Here is a 23,071-nt window from a genome sequence, read left to right as displayed (position 1 = left end):
AACGTTGCCGAAAGTGTAAAGGATCTTGGGGAGCAGAATCATTTTAATGAGAGAGAGCCGGCCAGCCATGGACAATGGGAGAGATCGCCACCGTAATATCTTGGCCTCGACCGTTTGTGCTACGGCAGAATAATTGTCGGCGAGTAGAGTGGATTTAGTTAAGGATATCTGCACACCCAGATATCTGGCACCGTTCGGGGACCAGCGAAGGGGGTACTCAGAGGTAGGTTGAGTAGATTTAGTAAGCAGGAAGATCTCTGACTTTGAATAATTGATCGTGAAGCCGGAGTAGGTGCCAATGCGAGCGATATCCCTCAGTATGGGGTCAATGTAGGTTGTGGGCTCTCTAATGTATAATAGCACATCATCCGCGTATAGGGATATGATTTCGGGGTCATCTTTCAGCCTTATTCCCTTGTGGGCGTGGCGTGCACAGACATAATCTGCCATTGGCTCTATTGCGAGTGTGTAGAGAATCGGGGAGAAGGGGCAGCCCTGAGGGGTACCCCTGGAGAGTGTGAAAGGGTCAGATGTCAATGAATTAGCCCTTACTCACGCTACAGGGGAGGTGTATAGTAATTTGATAAACCCGATCATGTTTGGGCCAACGCCCATTGTCTCTAGGACCAGCCACATGTAGTTCCACGAGACCATGCCCTGTCCCTTGTTTCTAACCACCTCTGTTGTCTGCAGTGATTTGGCATACTCTTCCATCGTTGGCTGCTTCCCTTTAACCTTATTCACTTTGGAGGCCATATCGTGCCTAGGAGTAGTCTCTCCGCTTTGGCCGGGCAGATTCGCTTTGCCCCATTGTCTTGCGGCGCCCAGTTTCGCTTGCCAACCAGTCCTACTGTGGGCTATTGACTGTGCGGTGCGCGGTATGAGAGTGTCCCGCCTCGTCGTCCTTCAAGTACCTTCTTAGTTCTATTTGCTCCTAACCTCCGTAATGCTGGCCTTAGTCCCCCCGCTATGTGTTTATGTGCGGCGCGCCAACATCCTACCTGGGCGGTATGCTCTTGGGTTAGGACAAACTCATAGGCAATTTTTATTCCCTCACCTGTCCAGATTCGGTCCCTCGTGAGGCCAGCACTTTTGTATATTCAATCCGCCTGCGTTGTGTGTGTATTGTGCTTCTTCTATGCGCAGGGTACCATAATTTCCGCCTCATCCATGTTTGCACCACTTTGAGTGCCAGCACGGTTTACCCCTTACCTCAATGTTCCTGCTGCTTTCCACCCAGTGGGTTCACAATCCACCGACTGCCATTGTGGCCACCAGCTCAAGCAGTGTTCATGCCCCACTGTGCATCCAGTCTTGTTGCCAGCCCTTTTTGTCTGTGTTGACGCTGGCCTGTACGCTCTCTTCTTTAGGAGAGAGTCTCCCTCTTGTCCTCCACCATTGCCCAGACTGTGTTGTCAAGTCTGGGAGTGCCCTCCTGCCACTTCACTGCCAAGTGCCACCAGCCGCAGTTATCCAGGTGTTATTCTGTGTCGCCCGGTGTTGTGTTTTTCTGAGCGCCCTTACAATTCGGGTCCGCTCGCCCGAATAACTCGTCAGTTTCACTGCTTGCTGAAGCTGAGGTTCCGTCCCGATCTCCCGCACTTGATACTGTGTAGCAGATTCTAACACTACCTTGTGGGTCCCTGTCAGTTTCTATAGTCACACGATGTGCTAGGAGTTTTATTACCTCCAGGGTGATCTAAGCTTCCGCCTGCTGTGCCGAGACAGTGTCCTCTCCGGTGTCCTCGCTGCTGGGGCTCCTTTTGTTGTCCCTGCTCGGTCCTGACCGCTCCCGAGGGCAACTGGGTCGCAGGGCTTAGTCCTCTGTTGTGTTGTGCAGACACCTCATGTTCCGTTCACGCCGCAGGCCAGTCTTTACCTCGATCGCCTTTGTCTTTAATGCGGAGCCGGCCGCGGTGCGGCTTCACAGCTCTCAGTAGGCACAGGCTTTGTTCCGTCAGTCTCCGTGCTCACCAGGGTTTGCTCTGTGATTTCGCAGTTATCGCACCTTATTGTAAAACGACCAGTCCATATGCTTCGCTGTGCCGTTTATATTCCTTTGCAGTGACATGTTCCACTGCCGGGGTCTGCATGCCGCGCTTCTTCACGGTTTCCGCCTGCTTCAGGTCTGCATGGGTTATGTTCCACTGGTCCCGTGGAGCACGCCGTATTCATTGTTGGTGACGAGCGCCTTCTATAATGCTCCCGCTGCGGGACGGCTTCTGCTCAGGTCAACCCAGTCCTTTGTTCATTATGCGGGTCTGGCCGCCATTTTCACTGGAGGCCACTGCAGTCCGCGCCAGCTTTCTTTTACATCATAACTTTGGTGCTGCTGTTCGGTTCTTCATGAAAACGCTTTACATCTGTTCCCCGTGGCTTCCCTCAGTGCCAGGTTTCTTCTCTTAGCTTGTGCATCCGTTTAGGATCTTGAGAAGATCAGCAGGAGACAGTCCACGACACGTCCTATCGCATGCCTGCTTAACCAAGCCCCCAAGAATCCCATAGTTCTATTCAAAAGCACCCAACCAATGCAAAATATCAAGTTTCAACTCATACATACTCACAGCTTCCTTAGGCATGCAAGGTCTCTTAGGACTGGAAGATCTAGAAGACTCTGGGATAGAAACATTTTCAAGAGACAATTTCTTAATTTCAAGAGCATGTTGTAATTCCATTTCCCTTAGTTTGAGATCATGATGTTTGGCTTCAGCTGGGATTTGTAATCTTTTAAACTCAAGTCTCATTTTTTCAAGAGAGACGATTTCTGGACTCAGTACTGGACCCGGTGGGGTCTCTGTGGCTAGCTAAAGTTTGAGGCATAAGGGCCTGTTGAGGTAAAGAGGGGCTCACATCCTGATACTCCTCTAACTCTTCTGACTCTTCAACAACATTAGAGTTAGACTCTGAATCATCATCGTCCTCATCATTTTCCACATTTCCTGGATTAGTAGGTGTGACAGGCCTACTACCCAGACTTTGATATTCTAACAATCTTGCAATCAGTTACTTTTTCTTTCCTTTAACAGGGAGAGACCCAACTTTAAATATTTCTTTCAGTTGCTCTACTGTCAAAATGATCAGGGCTTCCTATCTGAAGTTAACCATATCTGGCATGTTATAATTCCTTTTCTAGTGGAGCTTAGCCTTGTGAACATTACTATTTGGACAAAGGTAAAGTAAACTCTAAATGTAACAACTTTAGAATATATCCTCACAGCCTGCCACCAGTGTTAAGCAACGTTTGTATGCAGTACCCTCTGGGAACACTACAAACAACTATGACTACATCTATAGGCAACCCAACCTTTGGTATAAACTTTTACTACATAGTTTTGGTAGCGTGTTGAGCAGCCAGGCTTAGCTCAAGAGGGGAAAAATGAGCTGTAGTGGAGTTACACAAAGATTCACAGTTACAGTTATTCAAATAAACTCTTACACTCAAGGTTTCTTGCATAAACAATAATTTATCAGTCAGTTATAAAGCCTTCCTCAGAAGGGAGAAATGGAATACTAACACACAAATATATTTCAATACTGTACACTCTGAGTTTCTGGATCAGACAAGGCCCTTTCGGGATGGCTAACAGACACAACCTACACCCACATGTGACTTCAGTAACAAGGGTGCTGGGAACATTAATACTTAATTGTTGGCATACAGAATACTCTTTAAAAAGTAAGTAAAAGGCAAAAGTTATTAGAACACAAGAAATACAAATAGTCATGAGCTGGGCAAATACTTTCAGATATCTCTCAGAAGAGTCATTCAATTCAATAAACTAAGCCAAAGTCAATAGGCCAAAGTCTTTGCATAGGATGCAGCACTTCAAGTGAGTAAATGGAAAAGTCTTTGCACAAGTACTTAAAAGTCTTTGAGAACAAGAAGAATCAAATGTAGGGCCACAAGCAGATTAGACGTGAGTTGCAGAAATTATAAGCACTTCCACAGTAGTTTTTACAGTACCTTAGTAAAGAAGAAAAAGATGCAGCGGAAGACTTCTGTTCCTGTCCAGCTCTGCAGATCCCACTGTTCCTGGGCCTCAGTCGTGGGGACAAGAGGGAGGACGTTGGGGGACTCTTGCACTGTATTGGCACCGTAAAAGCTGGCAACTGGCAAACTTTACTTTCAGTGGCTGTTTCGCATTTCAGCTACTTGCGGTACAGCAAATAGCAATAAGCGCGGTTTCTGGCTGTCAAGGTGGACTTTCCTCACATCTGAGGTCCCGCACTCGACTGAGGCTTGGTCAGTCCTGCTTCATGGGCGTCCAGAGGATCTTCCAAAAGCTTTAGGCCAGCTTACAAGCAACGCACACAATCTGGTGTCCCTCTCCCTGGCTCTACGGTTTCCTGCAGCAACTCTGAGGAAATTTAACCAGCTCAGAGATGGGTGTCAAGGTGGCTTACTTGGGAGTTGATTGGTCCTACCAACTCAAAAGGGAGAAGTCGCCTTTTGCAGGGCTTCTCTGTCAATAGGAACTTGGCGATTCGGACCTGCAGCAGGGCTTCACCGGGCAAACCAATGGTCCAGGAGTTGGAGCAGCCGTACTGTTCATGCTCTTCTTCAGTTCCTTCGTCCAGTGGTCGATTCTGCCTTCCAAGCCAAAAGACTTGCCTTTTATTCAGTTCTCTCCCATTCGTTCCAGCCTAGCTGCCACTCACCCAGCAGGGTGGCTGTCCTTGCCGGACAGTCAGCCAGCTAATCACCACAGAGTGCATTTGGGTCTCCTAGGAGGCGAAGTACAGGAAGTTTCAAGCACCTCCCTCACTTCCTGCCTACCCCAGACACTATGGAGCCAGAGGCGGATTTCACTCCTGAAGCCCCCCAAAGGCGAATGAACAAAGACCAAACCTGGTTTGGCACGCAGAGAAAAACTCAAGAAGGACCTTTCCAAAAAGAAATGGCAAAAAAAGAAGACCGGGACCGATTTTAACAAAGGAGGCTCAGGCGCCATCTTGAAAAACATGGCTCCCGCGATTTAACGTTACCGGAGTTGTGAACAGTTCGCGGGCGGGGTAAATCATGTTAGTTCATTGTAAAACCACTGCCACCAGCCATTCTGAGAGGAAAGGTTAACATTTGACTGGTAGATGAGTAGCTAGACATAGGGGATACCAAGTAACCCCTCCAGCACTCTATTGTAAGATAAGGTGTGCTGGGTCTAGAAATGTACAGGACTAAGTGAAGTCAATTTCACTCCACTGTTCTGGGAACCAGTAGTTGATCCCAGAGAAGGTATTTAAACCTTGTGAAATCTGAAAGACTTCCCTGTGGCACTGCACTGAATGTGCATTGTGACACAATTGTAAAAGATGATGCCTATGGAGTTTGTTAAACTCCATAACCAAAAAGACACACAGAGGTACAATTCACACAAAATACATGAGAGAGTGGGCTCACACTCTTTCCAGGTAAAAAAATCAAGTCCTCAAAATCCAGCAAAGTTGCTGGAGGTCTCCAAGGTAGAAGGAATTAGCAAATTTTTGAGAATTCTCCCCTAACAGTCTCTGAGGTGGATGAGATAGTGTGGAGGAAGCATGTCAGGGATAATAGGCATGTGGTGGGGTTTGAGACATTTCTTGTAAATATAGTATTTCAGGGGAGTGCGTGCCAAAACGTTCATTGATTACATGTGTGTGAGCAGGTCTAGAGTGACAGTTGAGAAGAATGCAGTGTATGCAATTAGTTGTTTTAGTTTAATTTTAATATGTTTCTGCGCTTTGTAGGAGCCATTTTTTGGGCAAACAGTGGCTAACAAGGAACAAAAAATGAAAAAGATAACTGCAAGAACCCTTAGCTCTTTCAACCCTTTGACTCTGGATGCCCGGGTGAGTGGATGCCCTGAGGAAATCTCTTAAATTCCCAAAGTACTACAGAAGGAAAGAGATACAAAACAGTAAGCCAGTCCTCTTTTGAACGTGAAAGCGGCAGCATCGCAGGATGCAGGAAAGGAGCTAGACGGTGGACTGCAAGCAGAGCTTCAGGATACAAAATGACACTAAGGGCCTGATTCACAGAACATTTTCCAATGGGATCACGCCATTATAAAATGCTTCTGTGAATCAGGCCCCAAGTGTCAATCGAGATATTACTTAACAGTAATGTTCTTTCTATGGATTCTTCTCATACAGATTCCCCATCTTGATCAATACCCATCCAGTGCAAATCTGCTCAGAAATTGTGCCACTTGACATAGTCTTGGCGACTAATTCTTTTTCGGCCATGCTACTCCTCGACTATGGGCGTTGGATGGCATTCTCCCATGGATTCTTCATCGACTCCCAAAGCAATGACTATGCCAGTGGAGGGTTGGAAGTCACTCTAACCTGAGGATCCTGTCCTCATCCTTAGGTGAGTGGGCTGGAGGGTAAAAGGCTGGATGAACTATTCTCTGGCCCAAGTGGAATTCTGATACCACCATGTAAAAACTTAGGGCAAACTTTCAGGGATACATACTCCTTTAAAAACGGGTTTACACGATAGTGCCTGCAATTCACCAACCTGTCTTGCAGATGTGATTGCTGGCAAAAAACAAAGGTCTTCAGTGTGAGGAGTCTGATAACTGAGTTGCCATTCGGAAGGTTATAACCATGTCCAAATTCCAACCAGGTGCCTCAAAAGGCAAAGGAGGAAACTAATTAACGAGTTCCTTTAGGAAGTGGGCCACTACTGGAAGGGTAAAGAAATTAACCTTGCTCTGACATCTTTTTAAACAAGGAAAGGGCGCCAGATACCCCTTTACCGTGCCCACTTGTAAGCTCAATTTGGCAAAGGCCAACAAAAACTCCATCACTGAGGAGGTGGGACACGACATTGGGTGCACACTTTTTGCCTTGCACCAAGTAACAAACTTTCTCCATCTGTAGGAGTAAAGGGACATAGTGGACAGTCTACATGTAGCCTAAAACACCACTAACACCTACCCATCGCAGACCCATTCCCCATACCTCAGCTTCTCAAGAGCCAAGAATGCAGGTTGAGGGAGTCTAGGTTTGGGTGAAGCACATTGCCTCCTGACTGCGACAAGAGGCCTGGCCGAGGAAGTCAAAGATGCAGTGATATGGCCAGTTCCAGAACTTCTTTGTACCACGTCCTTCTCGACCAAGTCCGGTGCAATCAGGATCAGGTGAAACCTGAATCTCTGCAACCTCCTGAGAACCCAACGGATGACCAGTAGCGTTGGGAAGGCATAATGGAGGTCATTGACCCACTACCCAAGAAATGCATCCCCCAATGCCTCTCTGCGTGGAAATTGCCTTAAACAGAACTGCTTGCATTTCATGATGTCTTTCGTCGCAAACAATTCCACTCTCAGGGTGCCCCACTGGGTGACGAGAATGCAATGACCTCCAAGCATAGCTGCAACTGGGGGTAGACAGCTCTGCCTGCTGAGAGTGTCTACCAACCCATTCTCCACTCCCACCAGATGGGCTCCAGAGGCTGAGATGTTCTCCAGCATCCAAAACCATAGCTGCATGGCCTACCTGCACAGGGGCAGTGATCTCACGCCTCCATCCTTGTTGAGGTAGTGCATGATGTCAGAACCAGGACATGCTGCCCTTCAGAGAAGGCGCATACGCCATCAGTGCTAGTCAGACTGCTTGCAGCTCCAGCAGGTTGATGTGGCATGATTTTTCCTTCTTAGACCAATAGCCGCTGATTTGGAGAGAGCCACAATGAGCTTCCCAACCCTTCAGTGAGGTGTCTGACCACCTGTGCTTCCGGCCAAGGTATCAAGAAAGGTTGTCCTGCTGACATATCTGTTCTGTCGCTTCACCAGACCAGGTCGTTGACCACAGACCTCGAAAGCTGGAGGACATCGGACATCTCGCTGAAATACTCAGACCACTGGTTCCCAAGAGCCACTGCAGAGATGCCTGGACAAGAGCTGGGCCAGATCTGTATCGAGCCAAAAGAAACCATTGCAGTTGGTCAAGAAAAGGGACATCACTGGTTAGAATTGTGGAAGCATTAAATCCTTGGGACAGCATAGTTTCAGGCCGTGCAAAATACAAAAGGGCAGTGAGATCATAAAATAAGCGTGAGTCATTTCCAGCCTGCAAGCAGGCACAAGGGGCCTGCCGGTGCCCGGACGGGCCGAGATGGGCTTGCCTTGAGCATGCCCGCTGCACGGTCGAATCTCCCGGCTCAAACGCTGGTCGCGAGAGTGACGTACCACGTCACGTGCGCACAGTTAAAGAGCAAGTGAAGAAATACTGCGGGAAAGCCGCAATTATGAAAAAGATCAAAGGCCTAAGCATGCATCAGTCCACACACATAAAAGGCAGCAAGAGAACATTTAGGGAAAGGGGAAGGCAGCAATACTAAAATAAAAAAAATATATAAAACAGCAGCAATTAGTAATTAGGAAAAGCAGGCAGGAAATTCACCATGCTTACATTCATTTATGACGCTCTTGCACCAGATTATGCCTTATGTAGCTCTTGAAAATAAGTCCTTTCTTGCTTCTGCTCTCATCAACACAAGACCTGACTATTTTAACAGTTTGCTGATTAGGACATTCCCAGGCCAACTTGCATTCCCTTCAGACTTTGCAAAATGGAGTCGTTAGAGGCATTCATGGCTTCAAGACTCTGGCTCTTTCCCTTCCTCTCTCAAGAACTCCCTCCTAAAAAAGCCTTCAGCCAACCCCTCCTGTCCAGCCAACTACCGCCCTATCTCTTCCACACCCTTCGTTGGGAAACTCCTGGAGAAGTTTGACTTCCCCCAACTGAGCCAACACACTGAGCTCGTTGGCTGTCTACATGACCATCAATCTGGATTCTGATCATCCAGAGGCATTGAAACTGCTCTCCTGAACACTGGAGAAGAACTGCTCGCTAATCTTGACTCCAACTCTCCTGCTGTTCTCCTTCTCCATGACCTCTCCTCCGCCTTTGACACAGTCAACCAGTCTATTCTCATAAAACGGTTCTTTGATACCCTCGGTATCTCAGACCGGGAACTGAATTGGTTGACCTCCTTCCTCACTGAATGCCGCTCCCAGGTGCTCCTGGACTCCACCATCACCAGCACCCTCTCTACATGTGGTGTTCCCCAGGGATTCATCCTTTCGCCTAGGGTTTTCAACATCTACCTTGCACTGCTTGCCCACCTGATCTCTGCCTTCTCTCCTCATTTCCAGTGTTGCGTAGATGAGACACAACTCTTCAAGCTCCCCTCTTACTCCTCTTCCACCTCTTCTTCCTCCACTAACACTCCCGACTGCCTGTCTGCTGTTCAGTCTTAGTGCACCTCCAATGATCTCTGTCAATGCCAGTAAGACTGAGATTCTTCCCATCTGGACACCTTTTCCCCCCCCGTTTCCTTCCTGTGGTCTGGCCGTCCTCTATGGGCACAACTCCCTCTCCTTCCACTGAATCCAGAAACCTTGTGGTCAACTTCGACTCCCCCTCAACTTTATTCCTCAAATGCTGGACCTTCCCAAGAAGGCCCACTTTCAACTTTACCTCAAGCACAAGTTCAGCCCCAAACGTATGGGATCCCTACTTCATGGAAGATCAGTTCCATCTTAGATAAGAACTCACTTCTAGCCACCGGAGCGCAATGCAGCAAAGAGGCAAAACTGATGCTTAAGTTCATGCCAAGGAATGTTCACTCAAAGAAGGACCAAAGTCGTCGGGTTGCAGAGCAGTCTCCGAGGGAAGGTGCTGAAACCAAAGCAGCCGGCTTGGATGAATCTATTCCCCGCTTCAACAAGCGCAGTGGGACCTGGCTCCTCCAACGGCGCAGGGGGCTTGGTTTACATGTCAATCATTTTGAGCCTGAATTCCTTTCACTGTCTGGTGAGGAAGACTTGGTGGAGAAAGGTACCCATGTAGGTTCTGTAAGGAAGCCATGGTATCAACAAGATAGACACAAGTGACCACAGGTTTTTATCCTAAATCTACAGATGGGAGCAAGCTACGAGGATCAAATAATAAGGTAGTCCTAGTGGTGTCTTGTCAAAATAAAAGGGCCTATACTAAAAAACCTATTGCCAAACCTTACGTCTAAATACAAATAGTGTGGGAAACAGTTTTACTAAAAATAAAGAAGTGTTCACAAAATTATGTGTCAGGATGCCCAGGCCGTTGGCCTCCCTTCTCCACGTTTTCAACACGGGACAAGGCGTAAGCACTCGAGCTTAGCACAGTCTCTGGCTTCTCTAGCACAAAGATACAGTTCAATCATTAGCATCAGGGCCTTTAAGGCACAAGTTTCTTTGCCTTTTAAAGTATCTTATTCTTGAGGGCCTGATGCAACAAAAGTTATTTCCTCTTAGGATTTCACAAGCACTCAATTTCTCAGGTGAGTCACTGTTCACTTCAGATCCCCCTCAGCTGCGCTCAGATCTTCTTTAACACACTTTTCAATTGGTCTCCCTCCGCCGGGCTCGTACCAATTTCAATGCAACTTTTTAATACAAACTTGCTTTAAGCAAACGCTATCAGCTGATCTCACTCTGCCGGGCTCGGACCAACTTCTAGTTTGTCATCAATTTTCTTTACGCTATTAACATCAAAGACTTTCAATTGTGCACAGGGTTTTGCTTGAACCGTTGCAGGACCACTTCGATTCACAATTCTTGGTCACTCTTTCACTTTTGCCAACTTTCAGTTGGATACCTTACAGAGACTTTCGAATGAGCCTGCACAGGGTGCCAGACCACTGTCTAAGGTATCTTATCTTGGCTTCAAAGTTCAATCACTCGTATGTTGTTCAGTTTTACTCACCTTGATTATCACATACGCTTCAGACACAGTTCGCTTCAGCGTTCACTATACAATGTTGCCACTTGCAACCTTGGCTTCAACACCGACTGGTGTGGTATCAGTCTCCCCAACTCACCAGCTTTGCTGACTTTACTGGCGCTCCATTATTGTAGGAGCCAAGGACAGTACCACGGCAGCAAGCGATTCTCCCCACCTTGACTATTGACGTGGGAGAGCCCCGGGTACCTTCGACACACAATGCATGATTCTTCAGCATTGTTTCCTGGTCTTACATTTTCTATTCTCGAAGGTTCATGAAATTAACGGTTCCTCGTCGAAAAGGTCAAGGGCAGTACCCTCCTTGCGATCCCCTTCTCTTTTACTGTTTATCGCCTTGTATTAAACTGGGATCTTGGAACTGCTGCTTCCTTGTGTGTTTTGCCTTGCTCAAAATATGCTTTCGTGTTCCGCCTTTTATCCATGTGGGAAAGTGTAATGGAAGTCAGGTGTGTGTAATGGTCAGTAATTGCCTGACACGCCATGATCATTGTATTGGGACATGTCCGGTATAAGTCACTGGTGTTCATAGCGAGCTGTCCCTGAGAAAGTGTTTGTGTTGGGAAAGGGGCGCGGTTGCGTCCCTAAGTATCCTACCTGGTAGGATGGGGTAAAGGTGTTACTCCCGCTCCCCGAAGACCCCTCACCCAGGTGATCCTCTCACACTGGACCACCCCCAGGAACTGGATCCAAAAGCGATGGCTGTGTCCTAGCCACCGGGATGACAGATCCCCGGGGACTAGCGGGTGAGACACCTGGTTTCACACAGTTATGACTTCTCCAAGGTCTTATCAGCTTCACTAGAGCGGGAGTGATGGCTTTGCTTCCTCGCGAACGATGAGCCACTGTGAGTGTGGGATCTCTTCCAGATCTGTTACCAGTTAATGCATAGTATAGTTACCACATAAAAGGTGCACCCTCAAATGTCCAATTATTGCTATGATATGACAATCACAGCCTCAAATGCCCGAGTAATGTCATCCGCTGCTAGTTAATCCTGGATATACACGGTAAAGTCAGCACATGCAATGTGCAGGCTTGCATGCCTAGTTGCTGCCATCATATACCAAAGAATGCCTCAAATGACCCAAAAATGCCAATTAACACCTTGTATGCATGGTATAGTCAACACTCTAATGTGCAACCCATCACCCATGCCCCAGCATCCACCCAGCACACTCATATGCACTTATCTTGTTACATGTGTTCTGGATCCAAGAAACCTATACTTTTATTTCACAGCCTAGCCCTGCAATGTCTGAACCCAACGTTGCAAGTGATGTGCCTGGGGTGCCAAGGGAGAAGCTATGGGTTACCAGTTGCTAAGACTACCTACCTTGATAATGTTAAAAAGTGTAAACATATTGCATGTGTTACTCTCCCTCGCAATGAGCTAGCAGAGAACCACTGGAATGGAAGGTGTTTTGACTGCTTCATTTTTTCCTTTATTGGTTATCAATCCATATGAGTAATGCTTGAAAATGTTCAGCAGAAGCTGTAATCCATCCTAAATGCTTGCAAGTAAGGCATAATGTTGACTGCTCAATAAAAACGTTTTAACACATATTCCTTCCTTTCTGGTCTTCCTCTTTTCCATTACTTATCTTAGACCTATAATGACAACTGCAGGTTTCGAAATTAAGATTCAAGCAGGGGAATCGGTAGCTACCAGAGATGCTCCTTTAGCTTTTTGCCCCTTTTGTATGAACCATTGTGTTTAAATGTATATTAGATGCGTTCCAAATCTTCTTTGTTAACATTCTCAAATACTCAAAGTTAATGTCACATTTATGTGTTTGGAAACCACCAGTGGACCATAGGAACCAAAAATAGCTCCTGGTAGCTGTTGGTTTCAAGCCAACCAGGCTCTCCGAAACTAGACGCAGGAGGTAAATAGCTCCCAGCTCACCTCATTTTCGAACCCTGCAACTGTTTTACACATAATGTACATTTTGCAATCTGCTTAATGTGGGCATGGCAAGTTATTTTTTTATTTTGGTTTTAAAGCAGTTTTTACAAATACCACCACCATAAGAGGAAAGTTGGGTGACAATGATACAATACGGTCAAAATAAATTAGGCATAATAAATGAAGAACTAATGCAGTTCTGTTCTAGTTATTCGAGATGGTAGGTGCATTACTTACTGTATGATGATCAGCATGTATATGTGAAAGAAAAACTGCTGATATATTGCAAAGGATGTCATCCACTTCATCACCATAATGTCGGCAGAGCTGGCCAAACGTACCTTCACCACAGTCCAGAAGTAAAGATTGGGAAGAGCTATTGAGAAGACCATGTTTGAGTTAGTCTCACTAAAAATAAAAAGCTTTTAATACAAGATCAAGCAAATAAAAGATATGTGGTGACCCTTCTTTTTTGCTCTACTTAATTTCATACAGCCCTACTATATTATAGTATAAATTAGAGTTTTTCCAAGTAAAATGCCATGCAGTTTTTAGGAGAGGTTACATTCTAAATAACACATTACTCACCTATGGCAGGTCCCTTTCTGATGGATTAAATGTTCATCTCACAAATTCCTCTTAGAAATGTTCTTCAGGTGCAAGTCTAGCTTCATAAACTGACACCCACGAAGGGAGCACATTGCTGCTCGTCGCATCTGCCCATTGTGGTCAGTGCCCATGACTTGATATGTGACTCCATGGGTTGTATATAAGGAGCCAACTGCACCCCATGAACGCAGTTGGCCCAGCTTTCACTGCTCTCAGAGGCTGCGAAGCCCTGTACATGCAACAAGTTATGAACTATAAATAAAGAACCATCAACTACCACAGGAAACTCTGGTGCATCATACCTCCAACAAAGGTGAGAGGTGGCCTTGACATAAGGGATCCAGCCATTGGCAAATGTATGCAGAGAAGCCCATACAGAGAAGCAAAGTGGGGTCCATGTTATGGGCATCTGTCAGGCAGATGCCCATATCATGGACCCCACTCTGCTAAGCAGAGGCCACTGCCAGACCTCTAGCAGAACACCCTCCTGTTGTTGGTCAGATTTAAGCATTTAAAAATACAAGACAATCCACCTATACACAATCTGTTAGGCAACTGTCCCTTCTGCCCGGGCATCAGCAAAGCTAATTGTTAGGAAGGTTTTCAGAACCATTACTGGTGAAGGGTTTAACAATCCAAGCTTGGAAGATCAGCAAAGGACTAGCACAAAAGTCCACCCAAACTATCACTTGCTGACAAATCTTCTCAGTAAGGCTTAGATTAAGTTGAGCTGGGGTTTGTTGTAAAGTACAATTAACATTACAATTAACATACGATTTTAAAATAACAGGTTACCCACAACATACACTTAATGATCCACAGATGCCAAAAGTAAAAATACTAAATGATAATTAAAATAATATTTACAAACCTGCAATCAGCGGGGCATTTAAAAATGGCAACCATATTATGGCAGAGAGGTGTAGCGAGCAGCGCAGAATGAAACATTGCCATCCACACTGGAGCTTCAAAGCGCGAGGCATACAGAGGGTGCTGACGATAGCAGAGTGCACAGAGGACTTTCATCGAGTGGGGCTGGCTGTGAGGCAGATCGCTTTACTTCCCTTTGCACTGGTGAAGATGTGGCCACTAATGTGAGAAGAAATGCATTGAAACAAGTCAGCTGTTTTATCATTTGGATTTGAACATACATTTTCTGGTTGCTACTTTGCTGCCCCGCCTTCTTCTGGGTGATTGAAAATACCTCCATCTCCTGAACTATTGCAAATCACAACTGCGGAAAAGGACATTTAGAACATTGACTTTGAACACTGAGGAAACCGCTTCTTAGATCTGATTTTTCTTGAGATCTTCCTTTGGTGTGGCTGAGCCGTTATTTCCTGGACTTATTGACAGGCTTTTGGGACCAGCCCCCTCCTGGGTAGAGATTATGGGACCAACTTCTCATTGTGTCCTATTACATATGTGAATGTTTTCACCTTAATCGGAGTACGTTCATTAAGATGATGATGAATGACCCTGAAAAGATCCAATTTATGGGAATGCTTTGTCCTGATGAAGATGGATTTCATCTGCTTTGTTCCGCAAGATGTATTTCTTCCATCGAAACTACAAACAAACTTTGAATAAGACACATAGCATCCCTAACTTGTATTACTATGTGTATATGTTTTAGATGTGTTTTTACTCTGGTATTGAGTTTTTTCTAGCTATTGGTCCTCTTGTTTGCTGATTATTATAATCGATTCGATTTTGACTCTTTGCATTGTGTGGAATGTGTTAGACATTTGCTATTTACACATTCCAATTATTTCTGGGTCACTGTGGGTTTCCCCGGTCGAGTGATCCCCTTCACTCATCTAGGGATACCCTCGAGTCATCCTTGTGTTCATCATCGGGATTTATTATGATCTATTTATTTCCCGTTAATATCACCTCGAGGTTTACAATTGGCACTAGCACTTTACCGCAGTATGCACTTTATTTCTTTATCTCTTTAATTGTACAATACAATTTCGTGTATTGCACAAGTATTGTAGACTATTTAATCCCTTTTTAAACTTTTTGAAATAAATTTATAAGAAATGTAATAAACATGTTATCTTTTATCATGTGTTGATTGATGTATGGTGATCTGACTTATGACCAGCAGTGCTGTTTCTATCTCTTTAACGGGAGGACGATGTCCTTGAAGTGAATTAATATTTTGGTTTCCGCTGACTTGACTCTTGTTTACGACGAAGCAGAAAAGGCCACCGGGACAGGCAGAGAGATGCTGTGTCCAAGCAAGAAGGGCTGTGGAGACGCTGGGAGCAGTGCAGAGCTCCTGGAGGTTCGGTCGCTCGCAGAGGCAGCAGACTTCATCCCCAGCCAAGAAGCAGAGCTGGCATGCGACTGCGCAGCCGCGCCGGGTTCTGGGGGTGTGAACGCACACTCCAACCTGGAAGGCAGAAGAAGCAGCCATAACGCAGAGGCGCAAGCAACAGACACTGGAAAAGACCAGAAAGTCTGCCCAAAGCAGCTGGGGACTCGAGAGCGTTCCGTCAACCGTTCAACAAGTGATAATTGTATCAAAAAAGGTAGCAGGCGCTCCTCTCCAGAAAGAACATGTCATGATAAACTGTTCGGAGAGGAGAGTTTGCAGCACACGCTTTTTGCTCAATGTACCTTTCAGAGATGGGAAATATCCATTTGCATATCAGTCTTTGTCCCGCCCACATGGGCAGTCCAGCACCGAAATGCTATGGCAATTCCTCTCTGAACAAGAGTACCAAAAGCAACCCCATACACGTGTTTCAGCCTTGTTGGGCCTCATCAGTGAGGTGAAGCTTTGTCTCTCTGAGCACAGTGAGTTTGATGTAGAATATATACAAAAGGCAAAGTACAAAGGCAAAGTTTGCAGCCAAGGCAAAGTACAAAGGCAAGACTTAAGAAGAAAGTTTGAACGCAGACAAGACAAAGTATAAAGGCAAACTCCAATCAAATACAGATGCATGAAATGCCAATGTGGGGAAGAAGTTTGAGCAAGTGCATTTCAGTAAAATATTACCACAGACAGATATACCGAGCGTCACAGGGTATATGCGATGGTGGTGTGTAAGTGATTTCAATCCAGCACTCCAACTAAGTCAATGCCTAGTATGGGATGTCCAATGGAAACTCGTATTTATATATTTTTATGTCAAAAGTTCTTTTAATTCTGGATGATGTACCCTTATATAACGCCCCTCTCTTTGAATTCCCCCGATCTCACTGAGCGAAGAAGTTTCTTTTGCAAATTAAAAGATTTGTTTGAAGAATTGAACAATATATAGATTACACTTTTATAAATATATGAGTATGAATAACATCTGAATATCACACTTATGAATATTTATGCAATGATCAGCAATGGGTAATATATATATCAACAATCTCTTTAATCAAATGGGAGTAGGAATAGGAAGAATCATGTAGCAGAGAATACTTTGTATGGTTCAAGGAAATGCAATGATAGGAAAGAATGCAACACAGAAATGAGACTTGATATGACTTCAATCAAAGACAATGGGATTACTCTTTCCCTCTGTTACTACTCACTCCCCCCAATATGCAATATGAAGATATGGAATGAGGGCACACAGTTATCAGGAATAACAATCAACAATTGCAGTTTCAATCCCGATTCCCCCCAGAAAGCTTAGAGAGAACAGTAATGATTTTAAACAGGTCAATTGCTTTTAGATGTGGGTTTGAATTGGACGGGAAAAATGCTAAAAATGATTTTAATTCGCTAAATGAGATTCAGAACTAGAGAGAGTTGCTTTGGATTGGTTCAGGTCAACACTAGCAATGATTGTTGAACGGTTAGATGGAAAACGAAATTCAGAAGTTGAAAAGTTCAAATTCGCGGCAACTTTTCCACGTGCAGGGAAACGCGATTACGGAAAAACTATAAGGAATTGGGTTCGTTCGAAAGCTGAGGATGTTAGCTTCAACATGACTTTTAAATTTCGTTCCTAGCACATTAGTAAAGGTCGATTTTTCTAAAAAGGAGTCAAGATTTCAAAGGAAATTGCGCTTTGAATTACAAACAGGTTGGCTTACACTAACAATTCTCACAGGATTAGATGGATGGGAAAGGATTCAGAAAGGACAATAGAGATTCGACAATGCAGTCTGGATATGTTGGAATGGGTTGGATGGATTACTTTAAATTAAGAGATGACTATGGACAGTTCTAGGCTACATACTCAACTCTGGTTTAAAATGGACCCGTCAAAGGTTTGGACTGGACTTCGCTCGCCACCTGTCAAGTCTCAGGCGCTTGGTTCTGCTCTCAGCACTCTGGTCTCTGCGTGGCCTCTTGGACTGGATCGGACGGGTTCTGGGTTACAGCTCTGCTGGACTGATCTGGATCTTGGGTTCTAGCAAAGGTTGTTGGCCAGAAGCAGCAAACAGCTCAGCCAGGCTGTTGAATGGATTAGGCCCCGTGGAAGTTTAGGGTTTAAATCAGGTTAGAAGATTTTAAAAGGCCTGCTGAAAAGGGTTCAGCTTTTTAGGCTAGGCCTCTGCTTCAGGGTTCTAGAGTCTGGATCTGGAGTCTGGATCTTCCTGCAGGGTGCTTCGCCAGTGGATCAGTTGATGAGTGAAAGAGACTTGCCTGTCCTCAGCAGTCCCTATTTATCCATTTTCCAAAGTGGGTGGGGAGGCTGATTGTCTATGCCCAACACTCTAAGGGTCTGACTTCCCTGTCCCCTGAGAAAGGAACAGTGTGTCATGAGGTGTCATGTGTCAGAGTGATGCTGCCATTTACAATCTAGGGAAGAACCTCCCCTTTGCTTTTACCCAGAAAATCTATTTTCCCATAAAACATATTTCCCATATGCACAACTTGTTCATAATACATAATTACATGACATATTGACTAAGGTACGTTTCGTCCAAATATCATCTTCCTAGAAGTTTTGGTTCATAAATGACAATTTTCCGCGCTTTTAGTTGGTTACACATTTTCGGATCTGTACGATTTTTTTACACATCCATGCACATACCCTCTGGGCATATTCCTGTAATTTTTCATGTTCCTAGCAATAGCTACAGTATTAAAAATTTTGTGGTTCAGTCTCTGAATGACTCACAGATTCCAGATTAGTTTTAAACTGAGTGAATTTTCAATTTTAATAATCTAAGTTTCATATTTTTGTCAGTTCGGTACAATATTTTATAAGTCTTTTCCTTAAACATATATTTAGTCCAATTTCAAATCCACATTTTCAGTCTGGCCCGCCTCCAAAGCTTGGCTGAGTCAGAGAGTCACATGGCCTGTCTTCCTGCCAGGGCAGTTGTTGTCAGTCACACCCAAATTAGCATTTCCATTCAGTTCAAGGACTCCATTGTCTCTTTCCCAGAACAGCAGAGGAAGTTTCCTCCCCTTCTCATTAGCATCCCAATGCGATATCCTCTGCTTTTGGTGGGAAGGAACAGGATGGGGTGTTCTCAGGGGAAGAAAGCCTCTTTGAAGTTTTAGCTGATTCAGGTTATCTTATGGTCAATAGTGACATAGTTCTTTATGCAAAATTACAGTTACAAATTTAAAATAAGCAAACATATCTTCAATTCCAGTCTTTTTCAACATGAAAATCAATGTGTGGCAGCCTATATTGCATTTGATGGAAATACCTTCCTTGGCATATTTAGCTTTTGAGAGACAGTTTCTCCTGTCAGATTTGGAAATCGTCAGCGTCTGACAGAGGCGAGTAATGGTATTGCACCCATTTTTGACAGATTTCTTTCCAGCAACCATCTTCAAAAGTGGACTTTGTTCAGATAACATACTTCTGCTGACATTATATTTATGTGGATTCTTGAAGTAGAATGATGTTCAACACCCAACAGGAGGTTGGATCTTTTGGGTGGTTTGTGAGCAAATTTGACAACCAAGAAAAAACGGATTTTCACACAGCTCTGTGTTTCTTTTGCAATCAGCCTTGCTCTGTGGGCAGCCAAGTGATGGGTTTTGGCTGTGGTCTCCTGTGTTACCACTGGCATGGGCAAAAGTGGATGGCAGCCTATTTTTTCAGATTTTTACTGTGCACTTTTGGGCGCTGTTTAGCGAGCAGCATGCATTCAGGCGGCTATTCTGATGTTCCTGATGCAAGCAATGTACAGGAATGTTGCAGGGCCTGGACTAGTGGGGGAAAACATCCCACAAGCCCCCCCCCCTCTTGCGATATGGCGTTGATTGTCCATCAATGGAAATTTTCAAGACTGGGATGTCAGTTTCTTCTCTTCTGATTCCACAAATGGCAAAGTTCATCGTCTTTTCCTCCGTCAAAGGTGGATCGATCGGTTCTCCTCGCCAGTCCTGATGTGAGTATTGAGCGATACTCCGGGCCTCTCGGATCTTTGCTCCCGGTCCCCGGGTAGTCCTCCTTGGTTTCCATCTCCATGGTTTATCAATACTAGGATGACAAAGCAAAAATATATTCATTGACATTTCCCCACCACTATTAATGTAGTGGGGCGGACACATACATTTTGATAAATCGGAACACATTTTTATTATTGTATATTATAGGCTATATATGGAATATTTTAGAGTTGGCATTTTATGAATTTGGAGTGGCCCCCTCTGGGGTTCCAGAAGACTCCTCCAGTTGCTGCAGAGTGTGCCTAGGATGGCAGCACTTTTGTTGGATAATATGGACCCACTTATCTTCTCCCCCTGCCAAACTGCCTTTGGGGATGCAGATTTTGTAGGCGACTGGTGAGATTTTGTCTGCAATTTCAAAAGGACCCCTCCAGGTAGGCAAACATTTTTGCTGTTTGGCCTGGTTCCTTTGGAAATTGTAAAAGTAGACCTGGTCTCCTACATTGTATTCTTTTCTGGTAGTCTAAGTGATAGTGGATCTTCATGCTGTCGGCTGATCTTTCTAGATTTCGCTGAGCATAGGCAAAAGCATGTTGAAGGTGTTTTCTTAGATTTTCAACATACTCGTGAGTTGTGGAGGCATTGATCAATGTCTGCTCTTGGGTCCTGTAGAGCAGATGCTGGGGAAGCACTATCCTGCGTCCAGTCATCAGCTCAAACTGACATTTTAGTTGCAGATGAAGGGGTAGATCTGATTGCCATTAGGACAAGAGGTAATCGAATATCCCAACTTGGCCCAGAATCTGCCACAAACTTTTTTAATATGCTCACAATTGTTCTATTGTATCTCTCGACTGCACCACTGGAGGCTTGCCGGTAAGCAATATGTAGCTTCCTTTTGACCCCAAGTATCTCCCACATCTTTGTCATTACTTCGCTGGTGAAATGGCTACCTCTGTCTGACTCGATCCTTTGGGGTAGGCCAAAACGCGAAAAGATGTGATTGATCATCAGGGCAGCTGCTGTTTCTGCCTTGCAGTTTGGGGCCGGGAGACATTCCACCCATTCAGTAAACAAGCATGTCACAGTCAACATGTACTTGTTTCCCCTAGAGGAGCGAATCACGGGCCCGATAAAGTCGACTTGCAAATCTGACCATGGCAGTGTCATCCCCCTCTTTTGGTGAGGTGCACGTTGTGTGAGGGATGTTGGCTGAAATTGTGCACACACAAGACACCCCTTCAAGTATTGGTCAAGGTCCTGTCCCATGTGTGGCCAGTATGCAACCCCTCCTAAGATTTCAAGTGTTGTATGAAACCCCCAATGACCGGCTGTGGCCGTATCATGGGCACGACTTCCCATCAGGCTTCGGAATGAGGTAGGAACTACCCACTGATCACGGCCAACTAGGGATTTCCTTGCCAACAAACCGTCTTGGATTCAGAACACTTTTGGACATTTCATCAACACTCTGAGGTCCTCTTTCCCTATGTAATCAGTATCCGTCAGGGGAAAGTTCTCAGGGTCCTCAATGTGTTGATAAAACTTACCAATTATTGGATCCCCTTTCTGAGCCGTAATCCAATCAGCATCTGTGGTCTCCTTACTCCATTGTGCAGTTCAGAGATCATTGTGAGCATTTGTCTGGGACCTAGTGATAGCAGTGACCTGGATTTCCCCCAACAGGGACTCGATCTCTATCAGATCCCCTTGCATGGCCCCGGTTTTGGTCAGCTGATCAGCTAGGTCATTTCCAGTTTTGTCCGTTCCCTCTACTTTGGAATGACCCTTGATCTGTTTCCAGTAGATGGTCATCCCATTCAAGGTGACAAGATCATCAATATTTTGGATTAATTTCCCATGCTTCAAGGGTTTGTTGTTAGCCCATAGCATGGCTCTGGTTTTCCAATTAACCAGGTGCTCCACGAACCTGTTCCGTACATAATCCCAATCTGTGATTATGACCAGTTCGTGCAGTTGATGTTGGACAGCAGTGAGGATGGCCTGATGCACAGCCATCAACTCTGCCACTTGACTACTTCGGGGACCAATCTTGTACCCAGCAGAGGATTCTGGGGACTCATTCACCCATGCATTCCCTACGCCGGCCACAAGTTCTTTTTCCCTGTTGTTGACAAAATGGTAAGAGCATCCATCCACATAGACAGTGGGCATTCCCTCACACTTGTCTTCTTCAAAGACTTTGTGTGGGGAATTGAGGTATGCCTCCATGTTGTCCTTGATTTTTAGACTCTCGTCCTCGACACAGTTTTCTCTGGCACAATCATGCAAGTCAGCCAGCCCTTGCGCGAGAGGACTCTTGTTTTGGCCATATATGACCTCCACAGGAAAGCCTTGCATTGACAGAATCCAGGAAGTAATTCGGGAATTACTCACATTTCCAGCCCGGATTCTGTCACTTTGGAGATATTGCAGAGGCTGTTGTGGAGTCTCCACTATGATGTGTTCCCCCTGGATAAACATGCGGTAATTCTTCAATGCCCACATTGTTGCCAGGAGTGCCTTCTCACAATCGTGGAATTTTTCCTCCACAGAGGATAAAGTTTTACTCGCATAGGAAATTACTTTATTGACCTGGTCATGCTTTTGGTATAATACTGCAGTCAAGCATGTATTTGAGAACCCTATCTCCAAGAAGAGCACAAAGTGCTGATTTGGCCTGGTGGCTTCAGGGTAAGCTAGGCAAGGCGCTTGCGAGAGGCTTCTTTTGAGTTGTTTTACTGCCTCGGCTTGTTCTGGACCCCATTCCCACTTTACCCCCCCCTTCAAAAGATGAATCGGGGGTCTGGTGATCTCTGCGTAGCCCTCAATGAACTTTCTGCTGTAATTAGTCAGTCCTAGGAGGCTCCCGAGTTCCCGCAGAGTTGTGGGGTCTTTACATTTCTGGAGTGCTTCCACTTTCTTTTCCTGGGGACAGAGACCCTGAGGAGTAATCTCATGCCCCAAGAAATTAACACGTGTCCTACACCACTGTGCCTTTTGAAAGGAAAGTTTTTTTCTCCGGCAGCCCTCAACTGGGTCAGAACATATTGGATCTCCGCTATGTGTTCCTCCACAGTTGAGCTTTTGAGGAGATAATAATCTATATAAGCCAGGTTACCCCTCTCACCCAGGTCGGGCATGGCCTTATGTAGAAAAATGTTGAACTCATTGCCAGAGTTGATCTATCCGAAGGGAGCCCGAGTCCAGGTGTACTGCTGCCCCCCAAAGGTGAAAGCCAGCTTGTATTGGTCCTCCCTACTGACAGGCACAGTCCAGTATCCATTGGTCATTTCTATTGCAGTGAATACCTGTGACCCCTCGATCTGGGCCAGCCCTTGGTCAATGTAGGGAAGAGGCCATCGGGAAGTATGGACCCTTTTGTTGAGCTCCCTAAGGTCAGCGCAGAGTCTCCACTGGCCGTTTGGATTCAATATCCCCAGTACCAGATTATTGAAGGTGCTGTGGAC

General features: G+C 45.4%; 1 protein-coding gene across 1 annotated transcript in view; it reads right to left on the bottom strand.

The window, feature by feature from the left end:
• ELAC2 (elaC ribonuclease Z 2) overlaps positions 1-23,071 on the bottom strand; it is a 972,577-nt gene that overhangs the window by 306,681 nt on the left and 642,825 nt on the right. Inside the window, exon 17 of the mRNA XM_069654514.1 lies at positions 12,917-13,055. Within this exon, the coding sequence (XP_069510615.1) occupies positions 12,917-13,055 (139 nt within the window). The remainder of the gene's footprint in view (positions 1-12,916; positions 13,056-23,071) is intronic.

The sequence above is a fragment of the Ambystoma mexicanum genome, chromosome 3q, assembly GCF_040938575.1.
Source record: "Ambystoma mexicanum isolate Mex_15411 chromosome 3q, UKY_AmexF1_1, whole genome shotgun sequence".
Classification (NCBI taxonomy): domain Eukaryota; kingdom Metazoa; phylum Chordata; class Amphibia; order Caudata; family Ambystomatidae; genus Ambystoma; species Ambystoma mexicanum.
The sequence above is the reverse complement of the archived record's forward strand: the minus strand, read 5'-3'. Positions and strand labels throughout refer to the sequence as shown.